Below are 19,922 nucleotides of genomic sequence, written 5' to 3' on the forward strand. Positions count from 1 at the left end.
GCGTATTTAACATTTCCTGCTGTCACCTCTTCTCACTTGTCTACCTACAGTTCACAGAGTGGCTGTTTTCTTTCATATTTTCCTTGTCCTTCACCAATTCACTGCATGGTGCCACAGTGATATCCAGAAGCCCATTGGGCTTGGTAGAGTCCTGAGAATTTGGCCCAGCTTGTCATTTAGAAGGTAATATTTCCTCTGAGTCAGACAGACTTATTATTCTGGGCCTTGAGACTGGAGATCTTCCTGCAGCACTGCTTGCTGCTCCAAGTGATGTATGTCCCCAGTCAGCTGTTTAGATGCCTAGTCATCCACTGAAGTACCAGGTATGATAACGTACATCTGGCACTGGGTCTCCCCATCTCTGAATTGTGATAGTGCCTGGAGGTCCCAGCCTCATCGTGCTAGGCAGTATACAAAATCAAGGAGATGGTCACTGCTCAGAAGATTTTATAATCTAAGTAGATAGCTGCCTGCACATCTGCTTCAACCCAGCTGGCACCATCCTCATAGGGAGGCCTCCTCCAAGATAAATATAAATAATTAAGCTTGTGTCTGAAAACAGCACACAAGTAAGTTTAACTGTATAGGTAAATGGCTTCCAGTCAACTTGATCCAGGTACAGTGGAATGCAGAAAGTAGATCAGATAGACTATAAACTATCTAAATTGTGACTGGTGTGATGGCAGAAGGAGGAATATTTTTTCTACTAGGGCTATAGTGTACATGTGTGGACATGTGGTGTGCTGCAGTCATGCAAAGGTGAGAACAAGCTATCTGCCGCATCTGTCTCATGCGGACAAGGCACATGAGTATATCACAGTGGGAAAGGGTGTACTTTCAGAGCAGATAACACCACCCCTAGCTGATTAAAGACTGTACCTTCAGGTTCTGAATGAGTCCTGATCAGTCTTCCTCAGCCAGAAAGATAGTAGATATCACCATGCGGACTTGAGAGAAAGTTGAGAGCTTTGAACGAACAAAAAGGTTGGAGGATCCCAGGGACTACAAAGGTGAACAAGGACTTTCCTACCGTAAATAGAGAGGGAAGGAAGCCTTGTTGGTAGTACATTAATCAGGATGCTCAAGGAAGTTCGCTATGGTGTTATACACCTAGCTCTCCATTTTATCACAGCTCTGAAGTTAGATTGTGGAGAAGGGTTGAACCCATTCAACTGTGTTATCTAAATAATCAATTTTGGAGACTGCCATTTCTCATCTCTTAGGTTCTAGAAAACTAACAAGATTACAAAGCCTGATTATTAGGTATCTTGATATGTTGCCTTAGTCTCTATACAATTTTAATCATAGGGTAAATGATTGAACAAATATGCCTTCATGCAACTTTAGAGAAGAAATGGCAAATCCTCCACCAAAAAAATTAATCCAATTTTTTTCTTTAGAAAAATTAAATGCATCTTTTCTTGAACATATTTAAATTATCTTTGTCCACTTTTGAAATGGGGAACTTTAAACTCAGTTTGAAATCATAGAAAGGAAGGCTGCTTACTGGAAAAAATATTTCTAAATGGTAAACCTTGTTTTCAGACTCAGTACAATGAGCAGTTGATGCAAATGTATAGCTATTTTTCACTCTATGCAGCATTATAAAGATTCAGCAATAACCAAATCAATAGCACTTTTGGAAAGAAATCAGTACAACTGTTTTTCCCCTTGTAACTAAGTAATAACCTAAATAATGGTGAATTTTCTTAATGCATAAGGAATCAGCAGCAAGATCTTAGTCTCTCTCTAAACAACTAGGTAGACTCTTATTCAAATGTTTAATATCTAGTTATATAAACATGACTAAAAACTGCATATTAATATTCTATGTTTATGGTATACTTCAGCCTACTGAAGGGAAAAGCAGGACTATCAAAAGTTGACTGTTCAGCTTCAGTTTTCATAGCTGAATAATTCAGCTAAAAGCCTTTATAAATGGATGCAAAAACTGAGGTTAGCTCACAAAAAGGAAGTCAACCTGATAAATACGTGGGGTGGAAAAATTAGTTTAATAAATTTAAAAGAATAGGAAAATATCTTTCCTTTCTGATTATATAAGTGTTTCGTAAGCATAGGAAGTGTGTGTACGAAAATATAAATACTGACAGTGAGATGCAGAGAGTAACTGATACATAACTGCAACAGAAACTAGGATAGCTCTATTTCTGAAACAAAAAATTCCTTATCAGTTGCTTTCTGCACCTCCCATTTTCAAGGATACTCTTAAGTATTCCTATTTTACCATACATGTTTTATTTACAAGAACCTCTTTACCATCTAATGGGATTATTTTAAATCTGGAAAACTCACCACCATCCTATCTTCTAATTAACAAGAAATTTCAGTCTTACTTTATTTTTTGAACACTAGCCTTGATGTTAGCTCATCTCTGGAAACAGCATGCATTAATTTGACTACTACAGTCAGAAGATGCACAAGGGCACAACACACAGGTGGGTTTGATTTTTTTTTTTTTTTTAATTTATCTACAGTATGAAGAGTATATATTTTTAAAAACCTCACAATCTAACTATGAAGTAGATAAGTGTGGGGCCTAAACCACTTGGATTATGGCCCTTTTAAGAACTTTAAATATTCTATGAAGATTTCAAAATGTAAGTTTGGCTCTGACTTTACCTCCACACAGTCAAAGTTTTCATTAACTTTAGACGTATACTCGATGCGGAAAAGTGTTGACAGATTACCAGCATTGTAGTACAAAAGGATTTTCAGACCCTTGTAACCGAAGGCAACTTCGCTGGGGGAGAAAAACAAACAAACAAAAAAACAAACAAACAACAATCAGGAACCCTAGACTCTACTAAACAATCACAGTAAGCTGTAACCTAGTATAAAGCTTTGAAAAAGTGACTATAGTCCCAAATTGTGTCAGATGACCATTGAGGTATCTTTCTTACCACATGCTCATTAAAACATTTACATATTTTCTTGTATAATTTTAAAAAGTGATTTAAAAGAAAAAAATTTCCTATTTTCTAAAACTAGAACAAAAATGACCTCTTCCTTCTAGCCCTATTAGTCTGTCCTGACATTTGATTAGATAACTTACTCATCCCCGAACACTTGATGGCTGTACTCTGGATTAAATGTTGTGCTGTCATCTTCCAGATCCTCAGGAAAACGAACTGAAAAGAAAATGGGCATAATTTTACTATAAGCAACAAACAACCATGATTTATCAATGCAGTTTTTTTTTGTAATTTGTTTGTAAGTATTGTAGTGGCCACACCAGTTTAACACCCATTTTCTCATTGCGGTCAGACAACTTTATTTGCCCTTGTGTGCAAGGAAAAATTCTAACAGATATGAAAATTCTTTGTGGATCTGTTCATAATTTAAAAATATCTACAGGCAGGGTGGATAAAAATAAATGATTTAAAAAATATATAATTTTTTTTTAAATCTGATTTTTTGATAAAATGGGTTTTCCCTCAAAAAGCATCTAAAGATAAAGATACATTATAGCTCAAAGATCTCATCATGGAATAGGGATTATAAATTTAATTCTATAGTTTGACAATATATTCACGTAATATTTAAGAAGTTTTGTAAATGAGCTCCAATAGTTCATGTATTAGGGACCTAATTTTACGAGATTCCAGGGGCTTCTCTATAGATTTAGGTTAATCTTTCTATCTACCCAATGGGACTCAGTGCTCAATCTAGAAGCTACCATCAGAGATGCTTAGTTTTGCAGTTTTCAGACTGTGGATTTGTGTCTCTAGAGACAACAGCAAAAATGTTTTAAAAATAAATATACAGAGGTGAGAAATAGCAGACCTCAACCTTACTGTCCCTCTGCAAATTTGTGTACACAGAGCCAATCTCTCACCACTCTCTAAAAGTGCAAAGTTTCAAAAAGGTCAATGAATAGAAGATTGTTGGGGACAGAACAGATCTTAGAAGGGAAAACCTATAATGGCAGCAGGCCATAAAAGAGACCCAGTTTGGGAATATTTTAATGAAGTTCCTCTACCTGTGGGTAAGACAGGCATGTGTGCAAAATGCAAACAGTGCAACAAAGAAATGCAAGCCCTGGTTGCCCAAATGAAACAACATCATGAGAAGTGTTCTTTTCATCATCTTCAACGCAGCTTCCTCCTGAGAAGGAGCATGTCTGAACATGCAGGATCTTCAGGTTGGTAAACTTTTTTGTTTCAAAACTTTTCTTAAAGACTGCCTGCCTTCCTTCTGGATTATTCTTAAATTCTCATGTTTGAGCAAAAAAAAAAAAAATAAAAAAAAAATAGGCAGACGTTCCTTTTACAATGTCACCTTTAAAGTAGTACTGAGTATCAGTGAATGCAATGAGTAATAATAAATGAGCAGTATGGTTACAATAATTAAATAACTGCATTGATTCATTTTGTTTAGGAGAATCCATCCGCAACATACAGGATTCTGAAGTCTATCCACCTTCAAGATCACCATCATTTTCTACAGTGTCAGAGTTATCTGCCAATGATAGTGTGTCAGTCACATCATGTATGTCACATAGCCACAGTATATCACCTGTAGCAAAAAGAAAAATCTCCATCATCCAGAAACAACCATAAATAAGTTTGTGATAAGAACCAGCAGATAAAAAAAAGAGGTAATTGATGGAGAGAAATTGAGCAGTGTGCAAAAGGTCTAGAGTGTGAAATTGTTAACCCGAGTCTTGATGGGTGGACCAATGTCCACAATGATCCTGTTGTATGTACTTGTGTAACAACAGAAGAAGAGAATGTCTTCCTTACAGAAACAATTGATACATCAGGAAACGCACACACAGCAGAATACTTACAAGTGGCAGAAATAAAAGCTATAACAAACTGAAAAAAAATTCAAATGTCTAGTACGCAGCTTGATCACAGACAATGCTGAAAATGTATCCAACATGAGAAGAAGTTTAGGAGTCCCAAGCTAACAACATACAGTTGCAGTGCTCATTTGATGCACCTCCTAGCCAAAGACTTCAGGGTTCCAGAAATAAAGGCTAATGCTGTTGAAATTCCAAAATACTTCCATAACCACTTTGCAGCAGCTGCTCTGAAAAAAGTGGGAGGAACCAAGCTAACTTTCCCACAAGATATGCAATGGAACTCAGTAATGGACTGTTTTGAGCACTATATCAAGAACTGGCCTAATCTGACAGTTTGTGATCATGAAAAAACATAGATGGCAAAGTCACAGCCAAAGTTCTCAACATTGGGCTTAAGAGAAACGTTGAACACATGCTGAATACCCCGAAGCCTATTTCTGTAGCCTTGAGCAAAATGCAAGAAAACAGCTGTTTTATTGCTGATGCTGTTGAAATTTGGAAGAAACCGAGTGAGATCTTAAAAAGAGAAATATGCAATGATGGAGTTAAATTACAAGCATTAAAGAAACGAACGGGACAAGCATTATCTCTAGCTCATTTTCTTGCAAATATTCTCAATACTCGGTACCAGGGTCAAACCTTAACTGCTGAAGAAAAAGGAGTTGGTGGCTATGACATGGACATTGAGCAATCATCCCTCCATAATGCCAACTATAATAAACTTCAGCACTAAGGGTAAACCATTCATGATGCAAGTCACTTAAGCACTTGGATTCAGAGACTGTTGACGTGATAATCTCACTTTTAACAGCAGTAGCTTCTTCTGCTGGTGTAGAAAGAATATTTTCTCTTTGGACTAATTCATTCCAAATTGAGAGATCATTTGGGACCTGAAAAAGCAGAAAACTAGAGAACATGACCTACGAAGGAAGGCTGAAACAATTGGGTTTGTTTAGTTTGGAAAAGAAGACTGAGAGGGGACATGATAGCAGTTTTTAGGTATCTAAAAGGGTGTCATCAGGAGGAGGGAGAAAACTTGTTCACCTTAGCCTCCAATGATAGAACAAGAAGCAATGGGCTTAAACTGCAGCAAGGGAGATTTAGGTTGAACATCAGGAAAAAGTTCCTAACTGTCAGGGTAGTTAAACACTGGAATAGATTGCCTAGGGAAGTTGTGGAATCTCCATCTCTGGAGATATTTAAGAGTAGGTTAGATAAATGTCTATTAGGGATGGTCTAGACAGTATTTGGTCCTGCCATGAGGGCAGGGGACTGGACTCGATGACCTCTCGAGGTCCCTTCCAGTCCTAGAGTCTATGAAACGCTTTTTTTTTTTCCTTTTCCAGATTATGAACAAATAGGAAAGTGAAGGTGAAGACAACTGAGTTAGCTGTAGAAGCCAATATTTTAAGCTTCTCATGTTGACCTGGCTGACAGTTGATTTAATTTGTTTTTTAAATTTCATTTAACTATTTTAGTTAAAAACAATTAACAAAAATGAACCTGATTTTAAAAAACTTGAATGTTTAACTAAATTCAAAAATTCGTATGTTTTGTTAAAATGTTTGCTGTTAAAGAAAAAATCTAGAATACATAACGTTGTTGTTTTAGCTAGCTAAATGTCTATCTGGTGATGTTCTCCTCCTAATAGAGCATGGCAAGAAAGCGCTTCAAATATTAATGATTAACCTGTTGAATTAGATACAGTTCACCTCCCAATGATGTCAAATATCTGCTTCAATTACCTTTGGTTATTTTGTTTACCAATCATTCATTTTCTGATATAACTGTAAAACTAATCTGAAAAGTTTTCAAAATAAAATCACTTAAAAATATATAGCGTGTACCATTTAAAAATGAAACCTACATCTCTGAGTTGTGAAGAATATGTATGAAGGTAGTAATAACCAACAAGAATGCACTTTTATGTAGAAATCCATGATTAAATCTAGTCTTCCTGACTAGTGATTTAAATCAAATTGATTTAAATCAAATCCACTCTCTCTACAGGCATGCTGTAACACCGTTAAAACTGGAAAGAATAAGTTAGTTTACACAACCATTTGTTTGTAGTATATTTTCATAAGGGCAATATTCAGAAGATTTTTTTCCATCCAGTGGTAGTTCTAGAATGCCAGTAAACCTTGCTAATGCTATACTAACAATTAACCAGGAGGCCTGCTATTCACTGATTTCCCCTCCCCGCCCCCCAACAATTAGCAAGCAGAAACAATAAAAAACACTCCATTAAAATATAGCAAAGAATCCTGTGGCACCTTATAGACTAACAGACGTTTTGGAGCATGAGCTTTCGTGGGTGAATACCCACTTCCTCAGATGCATGTAATGGAAATATCCAGGGGCAGGTATATATATGTGTGCTAGCAAGCAAGCTAGAGATAACGAGGTCAGTTCAATCAGGGAGGATGAGGCCCTCTTCTAGCAGTTGAGGTGTGAAAACCAAGAGAGGAGAAACTGGTTCTGTAATTGGCAAGCCATTCACAGTCTTTGTTCAGTCCTGAGCTGATGGTGTCAAATTTGCAGATGAACTGAAGCTCAGCAGTTTCTCTTTGAAGTCTGGTCCTGAAGTTTTTTTGCTGCAGGATGGCCACCTTAAGGTCTGCTATAGTGTGGCCAGGGAGGTTGAAGTGCTCTCCTACAGGTTTTTGTATATTGCCATTCCTAATGTCTGATTTGTGTCCATTTATCCTTTTCCGTAGAGACTGTCCAGTTTGGCCGATGTACATAGCAGAGGGGCATTGCTGGCATATGATGGCGTATATTACATTGGTGGATGTGCAGGTGAATGAACCAGTGATGGTGTGGCTGATCTGGTTAGGTCCTGTGATGGTGTCGCTGGTGTAGATATGTGGGCAGAGTTGGCATCGAGGTTTGTTGCATGGATTGGTTCCTGAGCTAGAGTTATTATGGTGCGGTGTGCACAACTGGCTGCTGAGCTCTGTGCCTTTATACTTACACACAACTATTTCAAATTTGATGACAATATATATCTCCAGATCAGTGGCACTGCTATGGGCACCCGCATGGCCCCACAATATGCCAATATCTTCATGGCCGACCTGGAACAACGCTTCCTCAGCTCTCGTCCACTCACACCCCTTCTCTATCTACGCTACATTGATGACATCTTCATCATCTGGACCCATGGGAAGGAGACTCTGGAAAAATTCCACCATGATTTCAGAGTCTCCTTCCCATGGGTCCAGATGATGAAGATGTCATCAATGTAGCGTAGATAGAGAAGGGGTGTGAGTGGACGAGAGCTGAGGAAGCGTTGTTCCAGGTCGGCCATGAAGATATTGGCATATTGTGGGGCCATGCGGGTGCCCATAGCAGTGCCACTGATCTGGAGATATATATTGTCATCAAATTTGAAATAGTTGTGTGTAAGTATAAAGGCACAGAGCTCAGCAGCCAGTTGTGCACACCGCACCATAATAACTCTAGCTCAGGAACCAATCCATGCAACAAACCTCGATGCCAACTCTGCCCACATATCTACACCAGCGACACCATCACAGGACCTAACCAGATCAGCCACACCATCACTGGTTCATTCACCTGCACATCCACCAATGTAATATACGCCATCATATGCCAGCAATGCCCCTCTGCTATGTACATCGGCCAAACTGGACAGTCTCTACGGAAAAGGATAAATGGACACAAATCAGACATTAGGAATGGCAATATACAAAAACCTGTAGGAGAGCACTTCAACCTCCCTGGCCACACTATAGCAGACCTTAAGGTGGCCATCCTGCAGCAAAAAAACTTCAGGACCAGACTTCAAAGAGAAACTGCTGAGCTTCAGTTCATCTGCAAATTTGACACCATCAGCTCAGGACTGAACAAAGACTGTGAATGGCTTGCCAATTACAGAACCAGTTTCTCCTCTCTTGGTTTTCACACCTCAACTGCTAGAAGAGGGCCTCATCCTCCCTGATTGAACTGACCTCGTTATCTCTAGCTTGCTTGCTAGCACACATATATATACCTGCCCCTGGATATTTCCATTACATGCATCTGAGGAAGTGGGTATTCACCCACGAAAGCTCATGCTCCAAAACGTCTGTTAGTCTATAAGGTGCCACAGGATTCTTTGCTGCTTTTACAGATCCAGACTAACACGGCTACCCTCTGATACTTGACACCATTAAAATATAAACAATGCACATTTTGTATCAATTGTAGTTTAATTGTATTTATGCTTCACACTGTCCATGAGAAAAGAAATCTTTGCAATGTGAATCTTCACTATACCTGCTTTTACATGGTTATTAAGAGCATCACAATAACTGTTTTGCACAGATAAGTTTCACAGTTTACCAAGGTTCTATTGTACTAAAGTACATAAAACCTAGAGGTATAATTTTGATTGTTACTGTACTTTCAGAACATTTGGTTAAGTGACAAAATTTTCATCAGTTTATCATGTTATGCATTCAGAATAAATTATGTTATTTAGAATATGTTTAACAAGTTGAAATCTCTAATGAGAAATCGATATATTTTCAAACATATATTCAATCATTAAAATAGAACATCACTGTGGTCACTATATAACATTACAGACTAGGGCAATCCCATAGAAGCCAAATCAAGCTAGTGATCTCTTTGCACATATAAGTATGTATGTAACATGGCTCCCCCACTCTGTCAGTCTTCTCTGTACTTGTTAATAAGCGAAGTATAGAGTCAGTTGCAGGTGATTCTAATAATGCAATAACGAGTAGTGAGATCCTGTTACATGCTCTAATGCTTCTATTACTTAACGACATGAAAACCATAACTCATATGTAAGCACAAATATTTTCACTAATTATACTGACTTTGTTAATCTCAATAAACGTTACTTATATTTATTTTTCAGTGATATAAAAATAACCAAAGATGCATCTACACAAATGCAATGGCTTATTAAAGCGATGCTTTATTGACATTATGAAGTGATGGCAGTTACTCTATAATTAAGCAGCAAAGAGTCCTGTGGCACCTTATAGACTAACAGACATATTGGCGCACGAGCTTTCGTGGGTGAATACCCACTTCGTCGGATGTGACTAAGTGGGTATTTACCCACGAAAGCTCGTGCGCCAATATGTCTGTTAGTCTATAAGGTGCCACAGGACTCTTCGCTGCTTTTACAGATCCAGACTAACATGACTACCCCTCTGATACTATTTAACCTTAACTATAGAGTGTTTCCATCATAAGTTGCTTCGCCTTAATATCAGTAGGCAAAGTCTAAGGTTGCAGTAGAATTCTTCTGGAAAATTGTGAAGGATTAGGATTAGGGGCTTCTGATTTTCAACACCTCAAAAACAGTTGTCTTTTCAGAGTTCGAGAAGTCAGTACATCTTGCATCACTTTGTAGTGCACACACAAAAAGAAAAAAAAATGTTAATCATCTGGACTCCTTCAGCTAAGATATAGTGCACAGGATCAACATTTAGTTTTATTAAGTTAAGTTCCATTTTTAGAAATATGCTGTGAATTGCCAGCTCTTGCTATCTTAATGTAACTTCTTAGGAGTAAGCAGAATCCCAAGGCTTCCTTTAATTTAAAAAAGTCGTCATCGTCTAGCCCTTTCCCCTGCAGAAATAGAACTTTTAATGTAATTTGATTTCAGGGACAATTACAATGAAAAAAAATCCCCCCCCACAATCCAAGGCTGACTAGCCCCCTAGAGTAATGGGATGATCTCAGATATGGAAAATGGTAAGATGGGTCCCTGACCTCCCCATAACAGCAAATGATCCCTCCCAACTACATCCCATCACTTTACTGCCCCCTTTTTAGACATTTAAACAATATCTTCCATGATGGAAAAACATGTAATAGGGCATATGTGAAAAGCTAGCAATTGCAGAAATCACTGTAAAAAAAGTTTACATTCAGTGTGTTAAAATATATACTTGTACAGTAAAACACGATAAAGATGTAATTGATAAGAAAGACATTTTTTGCCCCTTGTCCAATTTAGGATTCATGTGACTTCCATGGAAGTTCTTTCCTTCACTTCTGAAAACTCTACAAGTATCTACTGCACCCACATTTAAAAGTTTAAATTAAGTTTTCTAAAAGTGTAAAGTGTGCTGTGTCAACATATGCATTACAATGGCAGTTTGCTGACACCCTTAATTAAGGGGAGGGAGTTCAAGACACTATAACTTGTATATTTGATTAGTGTATTACAATGAATACACTTGTATAGTGTTTACACATGTATGCAATGTTGAAGAGTTAAGCTTGTTACTGGAACCATCATTTTTGCATTTCCTGCCTGCAGTCAAATATATAACTTTATAGCTGTTTTAATGCATCCTTCTACATTTAAAATGAGAAAACTAAAGTGTAAACAAAGATATTTTCACATAAGACTAGAAAGCAAAGGCACAACAAGGAAGAAATGCAAATGAGGAGTTTTCAGATCCAGATGAAGAGAAGGTGGTCCTTGCACCTACAATGGCAAAATTGTATGCAAGGACAGAAAAACAACCATTGCTAGAGTCAGACAGTAGATACACAAAACTTGTCTGAGGCAAGCCCATAGAGAGTTTTAATAAGACAAAGCACTTTTGAAATGAGTGAAGATTCATAAAGGGTGATGTACTCATACTTCTTTGTACACATACAGGAAAAACAAACTACATTTTTGAGGAGGAGGGAAAAGCTCCAAAGACGTGCAAGGAATAGAAGTGGTTGATCCTGAGGATCCTCTTCAGTCTCAAGTTGGAAGAGGAGAATAAAACAGAAAAGGAAGACTAGAATATGGCGATATTAATTTTAGGGTGATGATTTGAGATTTTTTAATATTAATGTAATAGCTCATTTAATTGGTAGCCAAAACTCAAATACATCCCCACTATTTCTGTCCCTTTTGAAAAATGCAGGAGAAAGTGACAGAATCTGTCAAAGCACAAAAGTAAAAATGACATTTTCAAGAAAGTATATGTAAATCAATAATATTTTTTTAATCTGAGGAAAATGGTTTTACAAATCCAATATTTAAGGCTTTAAACTACTTCAATTAGAATGAAATTCTGGCTTACAAGTTTATATTATGAATTCAATTTTAATTATAGAATAAATCAACTTATTAAATGCTCATCTTCTCCAAAAGACAGAGAATGAATGTTTCTTTACTGTTTAATATTTCTACTTTAGAGTAAGCATTCCCTTTTCTTTCCCACTAACCTGGAGTATAACACATACTCTTGGTCCTCACAGCAATACTCTCCTACCCTGAAAGGCCTGGTCTACACTACACGTTTAAACCAATTTTAGCAGCATTAAACTGATTTAACGCTGTACCCGTCCACACTACAAGGCCCTTTATATCGATATAAAGGGCTTTTTAAATCGGTTTCTGTACTCCTCCCCGACGAGAGGAGTAGCCTAAAATCGGTATTACCATATCGGATTAGGGTTAGTGTGGCCGCAAATCGACAGTATTGGCCTCCGAGCGGTATCCCACAGTGCACCATTGTGACCGTTCTGGACAGCGATCTCAGCTCGGATGTAGTGGCCAGGTAAACAGGAAAAGCCCCACGAAATTTTGACTTTCACTTCCTGTTTGCCCAGTGTGGAGCTCTGATCAGCACGGGTGGAAAGGCAGTCCCAAATCCAAAAAGAGCTCCAGCATGGACCATACGGCAGATACTGAACCTGATTGCTGAATGGGGAGACAAATCTGCTGTATCAAAGCTCCGTTACAGACGATGAAATGCCAAAGCGTTTGAAAAAAAAAAATCTACAGGCTACACAGTGCTGCGTGACAAGCGTAACGGGAAGCCACAGACTCAAATGGATGCTCATGGAGGGAGGGAGGGGGTACTGAGGACTCCAGCTATCCCACAGTCCCCAGCAGTCTCCGAAAAGTATTCGCATTCTTGGCTGAGCTCCCAATGCCTGTAGGTTCAAACACATTGTCCAGTGTGGTACAGGGAATAGCTCATCAATTTATTCCCTCCCCCTCCACGTGAAAGAAAAGGGAAAGAAATCATTTCTTGACTTCTTTCAATGTCACCCTATGTCTACTGAATGCTGCTGGTAGACGCGATGCTGCAGCAGTGAAGAGAAGTATCTGCTCCTCTCCCCTCCCCGGTGGCAGACGGTGCAGTAGGACTGGTAACCGTCCTCCTTATCAACCCGTGAGTGCTCCTGGCTGGCTTCAGATGAGGCTGGCTGGGGGCGCCTGGGTGAAAATAGGAATGACTCCTGGTCATTCCCAGTAGATAGTACAGAACGGCTGGTAACCGTCTTCATCATAGCAACTGGGGGCTGAGCTTCAATCAGCCCCCTCCCTTTCATGTGAAAAGAAAAGATTCTGTACTGCCTGGACTATCATAGCAGTGGGATGCTGGGCTCCTCTCCCCCACACTGCTTAATGTCCTGCCTGGACTATCATAGCACCGGGAGGCTGCCTCCCCCTCATTTTATGTCACTAAAAACTCAGCGTTTCTTATTCCTACATTCTTTATTACTTCATGACACAAATGGGGGGGACGCTGCCATGGTAGCCCAGGAAGGTTGAGGGAGAAGGGAAGCAACGGGTGGGGTTGTTGCAGGGGCACCCCCCGTGAATGGCATGTAGCTCATCATTTTTGTGGGATCTGACACAGAGCAGCTGTACTCTCTGATACACTGCTTCTCTAGTACATTTGCCCCATATTCTAGGCAGGACTGACTATTTTTAGAAACCATAAAGGAGGGATTGACTTGGGGAGTCATTCCCAGTTTTGCTTTTGCGCCCCCGGCCGATCTCAGCCAGGGGCACCCATGATAGCAGCAGACAGCACAGAAGGACAGATAACCATCATCTCCTTGCCAAATTACACTGGCAGCAGACATACAGAACGACTGGTAACCATCTCTGCTATCATGCAAAAGCAAATGAATGCTGCTGTGTAGCGCTGGAGTATCGCCTCTGTCCGCGGCATCCAGTACACACACTGTGACTGTAAAAAAAAAAAGCTGAACGGGCTCCATGGTTGCCGTGCTATGGCGTCTGCCAGGGCAATCCAGGGAAAAAGGGCGCGAAATGATTGTCTGCCGTTGCTTTCCCGGAGGAAGGAATGATTGACGACATTTACCCAGAACCACCCGCGACAATGATTTTTGCCCCATCAGCCACTGGGCTCTCAACCCAGAATTCTAAGGGGCGGGGGAGACTGCGGGAACTATGGGACAGCTATGGAATAGCTACCCACAGTGCAACGCTCTGGAAATCAATGCTAGCCTCGGACCATGGACGCACACTGCCGAATTAATGTGCTTAGTGTGGCCGTGTGCACTCGACTTTATACAATCTGTTTTATAAAACCGGTTTATGTAAAATCGGAATAATCCCGTAGTGTAGACGTACCCAAAGTCAAACACTAGTTTGATATTAGTTCTCTTTCAGTATTCTGAAGGTTGCTGCTGCTCCTCTTCCAAACTTAGGCCCCCCTCTTAGTACCTTTCAACTATGCAATTTGGTCATATCACAGGAACACTCCCCCCAGATGGAAAAATTTAAAGTTATAAAGATATGGTTAATTTTTCTCCTATTGCAAAACTTTTATTGACACCGATAGGCTTGTTTAAGTTAAATTATGTTGCATCCACATCCAGCAGAGTTCTTTTCTGCATTTTAGATATTGTCATTTTAGGTAAATTCACTATGGTAACCCACAATTCAGACATCCAGAAACCCAGAATTTCAGATATTTTCATACAGATTTCCCCTCCCCCAAATGTTTGCATTAAAAACTCATGTACAATCCAGAAAGTCAATGAAAATTAGAGACTATTTCTGGAGTATTTTCTTTCAGACCATCACCAGGATTTCATACTATTTTACTAAGTAGCAAAGAATGCAAGATTCCTTTTCTGGAAAGAGTAATTTAAAGAATTAATGGATAGTATAAGAGTAATGTATAATTGGATATTTGATACTGTGAAACTGAAGAGATATATAGTTGAGTAATACTAATTTTTTCACTAAATCCACAGAGAGGTCAAAGGTATCCTCAAGAGAGCTGAATACCATATTATAGGAAGACATGGAAGGAAAGGAAGAACTAGAAGAACAGAACCGCTCCGCCCCTTCCCCCCCCAGTATTATTAGCATGTACTGAAAGCCACAAAAACAAGGGAAGGGGCAATTTCAGCATATCACTAATTTTAATACTGTACTGTAGGTTTACTAAAGTGCTGAAACCACCTAAAGGGTCCTTCAACACACATTATGGGGTGGTGGGACTCACCTTATTCATATGAGTCCTTCAATTACTATTTCTGTATTCATGTACTTTAACAATGTCTAGTTCCCTGGGCTCAGTGGAGATAAACTACACTTATATTTACACTTCATACAGTGTATGGAGAATAGAGGAAAGTGAACAAACTTTAAATATGGAGCAACGGTTCTAAAATACTTGGTAACATTCTGCAGTATCAAATGCAAAAGACTTGAAAACAAATTACCTAATTTCAGTTGAATTGCTTCATTTGTATTACACTTGAACTCAGCCAACTTCTTTTCCATAGCACTCAGCCCTGGGAAAAAAAGTTTATGCAAATCATTATTTAAACTACATATTGCCACAATCCAAGGGAAAATGTTTAAAAAAAATAAAGGTTCTCATTGAAACTTACAGACGTAAAGAAACAAACATCAAAAACACTTCAGTTTGTCTCTTTACAGATGTGAGCTCCCATTTTTAAACAGGACCTTTTAGAGATGTAACTAAATGTTATGTAAAGCTACAATATACAGAGAGTAATTACACACAGAATTACTCTGTGCATCAGAGTGGCAGGAACCATTTAGAGGGTACAGAAATATTCAAAAAATATGAACTAGGGTAAGGGGCTACCATTTTTTTAAATTAAAAAAATACAGCCCTATTAGTAATGCAAACAAGTTGGTTAAAATATCCCTGTTTTTTATTGTTAAAAAAAATAAAAACCAGAGCGAGAACAACATTTTGTAAAAATAAAAAAAATCTTTTGGCAAAGAACTTGTATTTTAATTTTCAGCCAGTAGTAAATATGCTACTGGCTGAAATTTAAAATAATGTACAAGTTCTTTGCCAATAATTATTTTTACAAAATGTTGTCAGTTCATTTTGGAACACTGATGTTACAAATAGAAATACTGTAAAGATTTTCCTGACAAGAGTTGTATCAGTGGACACCAAAAAGTATGAAACTTTACATTAAACAGAAACTATTAGCAGCTATGCATTATTTTTTGTTACATTTATTTTTTATTTAAAAGTTGAGCTGCTAAGAAAGAAAAAATATTTATATTTTGTAGCACCCAGAAGCTCCAACCAGGATTGAGGCCTGATTATGCTAGCTGCTAAACAAATGCATATGAAAATATGGTCCCTGCTTCTTCAGGTTGTATAAGAAAGTACAGGTTTCTTCCTGCTTATGTTTTGCTTCAGTAATTCAGGTCTAGTCTGCATTATTTTTCCAGGAAGACTAGAAATTAACATAAGTACCAAGATGGGAAACTTAAGCAACAGAGTGGTGAGATTTTTAATCAGACTGTTTAAAGATGTCTTTTGTTGTATTGTTAGCACCTTTTTAAACTCAACTGTCTTATAAACCTGTAAGGAAAGATGCATGTTAAATATTCAGACGGGTTTGTTTTTTAAGTTGCTGGTGCTCCTTTAATAAAGTTACATCCTTTGTATCTAGAAACACCTGTATTCTTACATTAGTTTTTGGAAATATCTACTTTGCAGTTTACCCATACTTGTATTAATTAGGTCTGGTCTATGCTTAAAATTTAGGTTGACATAACTAAGTCACTTAGGAGGTGAAAAGCCACACTCCAGGGCAAGGTAGCTATGCGGACATACACCTTGCCAGCATCCACTGAAAAAATGTGTCTACTGGAATAATTGTAGTTTATAGCTGTGTGGCCTCCATTCTTTAGGTAAGCACAAATACCTCATATAGAGAATAGCTAAACCAACAGTTTTAAAAAGTACTGTACTATAGTAAAAGTGGTTTCAAATGCTAATTTACACCAGCTGTATATACTGATTTAAATGCACATAATCACGAATCAAGAAACATCAGACATGGCTTTGTGGCATGATGTTGAATCAATACTTTCCTGTAGGTTCCTTTGTATTTCACTCAAGTTTCTGTTTCAGACTGGATTTGATGCATTTTATGAAATAAGAGTAGAATAGTAAAGACTACTGAAGCGTTGACGTGGATCTTATTTTATATAAATAGATCAGTAACTGCATAAGCCAAAAATATTTAAAATGTATTTAGTAATCAACAATTATTTGAAACAATAGACCAAAACATGAAAGGCGTGTGCCCTGGCGAGAGAGAACTATGCCACTAAGGGGGACTTCTCATGGACTGTTGATTACACCAAAGGCTTAAGAAGTGTGTTTTAGCACCTGCGCTTTATTACACTGGGAAGCAGTCACTCAAAGAGGTCGGGGGTAGGATGGGTAATCAAGTGAATATGAGCTCACATGACAACGCTGTGGACAAAAGGGCTGTGATCCTTGGATACATAAATGAGGGAATCATGAATGGGAGCGAGAGGTTATTTTACCTCTGTATTTGGCACTGGTGCAACCATTGCTGGAATACTGTGTCCAGTTCTGGTGTCCACAAATCAAGAAGGTTTGAAAACTGGAGACGGTTCAGAGAAGAGCCATGAGAATGATTAAAGCAGCAGTTCTCAAACTGTGGGTCAGGACCCCAAAGTGCGTCGCAACCCCATTTTAATGGGGTCACCAGCAGGCTGACTTAAGGCTTGCTGGAGCTCAGGACAAAAGCCAAAGCCCAAGGGTGATGGGGCTAAGGTTACAGGCCCTCTGTCTGAGTCTGGAGCCCTTAGGTTTGGGCCCCCTGGCCTGGGGCAGTGGGGCTTGGGCTTTGTCCCCTCCCAGGGCAGCAGGGCTTGGGTGGGCTTAGGCTTCAGTTCCCCAGCCTGGGGCCCTGTAGTAATTTTTGTTGTCAGAAGAGGGTCAAAATGCAACAAAGTTTGAGAACCCCTGGATTAAAGGATTACACAACATGTTTTATAGTGACAGACTCAAGGAGCTCAGTCTATGAAAATGGAGGGGTGACTTGATTACAATCTGTAAGTACCTACAGGAACAAATATTTTATGATTGACTCTTCAATTTGGCAGAGAAGGGTATAACATGATCTGATGGGTAGAAGCCGAAGAGAAATAAATTCAGACTGGAAATAAGGCATTAATTTTTATCACTGAAGGTAATTAATCATTGGAACAATTTACCAAGGGTCATGGTCGATTCTCCATCACTGGCAAATTTAAAATCAAGACTGGATATTTTTCTGAAAGTTATGCTCCAGGAATTATTTGAAGGAAGTACTATGACCTGTGTTACACAGGAAGTCAGACTACATGATCACAGTGGTCCCTTCTGGCCTCAGAATTATGACTTCAGTAATTCAGCCAGAGGTTCTGGGTCTATTACAGGAGCAAGTGGGTGAGGTTATTTGGCCTGCAATGTGTAGGTGGTCAGACTAGATCAGTGGTTCTCAACCCGCAGCCCATTCAGCACATAGGTGAGGCCCACGTGACATCCTCAGGGCCATACAGGTAGTATTGGATATGGCCCACAATGGTAAATAGGTTGAGAACCATTGGACTAGATGTTCATGATGGTCTCTTCTGGCCATAAAGGCTATTAGTTCACAAATTTCACAACCTAATGCTATTGTTATGAGATAGTGGGTGGCTTTTCTCCCAGTTTTTAAGTCTGTGCATCACATTGCACTAGTTTTAATAAAATGACCCAATATTATAGAGACAGAGGATATGAACCTTTCCAGGGTTGGTGATTTTTAATCAGTCCATTTTAATCACAATTTAATCTTTTTCTGCATTTGTACTATTTTGAGGAATTTAATTTAATTCAAGAAGTCAATTTTCATTGGTTGATAATCATTAATATATATGGATTTGCAACTAAATATAGCCTCTACACTAAATCTGGTGCTAGCCAGGAGGATACACTATTACAAAAACGTACATACATTTATTCAGATTCTTAATGTTTACACTTTCAATCTGTGAGCAAATGATGAGTTTCTTATTAGATTTGGTTTTTCCACTTGTGATTTATGTCAAGCTAAATTTGGATGGAAACTAGAATTAAAAATGCACAAAAACATTCAATTTTTTATTAAATACAGCTACCTTAAATGTGCTGAACACATAAATAAATTTATCAAAACCTTGCCTTTAAACTGATATATTAAACAAAGGCAGTATTGTCTGTACTTATGACCTGAACAGATTTGTGATCTTCAATACATTTAGAACAAGCAGGTCTGTCTCTCACACCTCATTTTTATTTAGACTGAAAGAAAAAAAACTCCTGTTTTTCCAACTCCCAATCAATGTCTCAACATGGAATGGACTACTTTCTCAACTGAACAAGCTAAACAAACTGAAATGAAGAAAATATTCTCTCCACACCTGGAGAAGAGGCTATTGCTGTCCAGAGCAGGTTTAACACTTCAACAAACTGGTTCCAGATAGTTAGTTATTGACTTGCACCAGTTCAGTGGCTTGACTTTCTTTAAAAACTTCAGAAGCAAACATGTACTGCCTGAATATGATTTTTTTACATTTAAATTATTTTAATAGTTTGTACTAAGTTTAGGCGTAGGCTGTCAATTCCAAATTTAATTTTAAGTAGTTTTTTTAAATGTACTTATTGGAAATTTAAAAAAAATCAAAAATAAATTAGTTTAAGTCAAGTCACCATTTTTCTCCACTCCACCTAACTGGGGGGAAATCTACACACCCTAATCTCAGTCAATAGGGCACAAAGATGCCCACTCCCACTGAAGTGTGATGAAAAAGTTGAGAGAAGGTAACACACAGAAGAGAGGCTACTGGATGAAAGGAAGAAGAGAGAGGTGGTGGTAGGCTACACAATTAACAAAAACAATTTAAGTGATTAAAAAAAGCTTCCCCTTCTCAATGAATCGAGGTTTTACTACCTTGCACTTTGGAAAAGTAGTATGGCTATGATATCACATTGTTCAAAGAGTCGTA

The 19,922-nt window shown here is 38.4% G+C and overlaps 1 protein-coding gene and 1 long non-coding RNA gene across 5 annotated transcripts in view; one reads left to right on the forward strand and one right to left on the reverse strand.

Moving 5' to 3' along the window:
* LOC127030376 (uncharacterized) overlaps window positions 1-15,312 on the forward strand; it is a 133,126-nt gene extending 117,814 nt beyond the window's left edge. For all 3 annotated transcript variants that reach the window (XR_007768380.1, XR_007768381.1, XR_007768379.1), the window contains 4 exons: window positions 2,374-2,456; window positions 4,399-5,827; window positions 11,490-11,643; window positions 14,849-15,312. This is a non-coding gene — a long non-coding RNA (uncharacterized LOC127030376). The remainder of the gene's footprint in view (window positions 1-2,373; window positions 2,457-4,398; window positions 5,828-11,489; window positions 11,644-14,848) is intronic.
* Window positions 1-19,922, reverse strand: part of HAT1 (histone acetyltransferase 1) — a 47,438-nt gene that overhangs the window by 26,045 nt on the left and 1,471 nt on the right. The window contains exons 1-4 of one of the 2 annotated variants that reach the window (XM_050916725.1): window positions 17,979-17,998; window positions 15,323-15,394; window positions 3,074-3,149; window positions 2,641-2,761 (exon numbers count right to left, since the gene is read on the reverse strand). In XM_050916725.1, coding sequence (XP_050772682.1) covers window positions 2,641-2,761; window positions 3,074-3,149; window positions 15,323-15,383 — 258 coding nt within the window. In that variant the 5' untranslated portion in view covers window positions 15,384-15,394; window positions 17,979-17,998. Of the gene's footprint in view, window positions 1-2,640; window positions 2,762-3,073; window positions 3,150-15,322; window positions 15,395-17,978; window positions 17,999-19,922 lie in introns of those variants that run through there. The other variant, XM_050916724.1, reaches the window with a different exon arrangement.

The sequence above is a fragment of the Gopherus flavomarginatus genome, chromosome 10 (genome assembly GCF_025201925.1).
Source record: "Gopherus flavomarginatus isolate rGopFla2 chromosome 10, rGopFla2.mat.asm, whole genome shotgun sequence".
NCBI classification, from domain to species: Eukaryota; Metazoa; Chordata; order Testudines; family Testudinidae; genus Gopherus; species Gopherus flavomarginatus.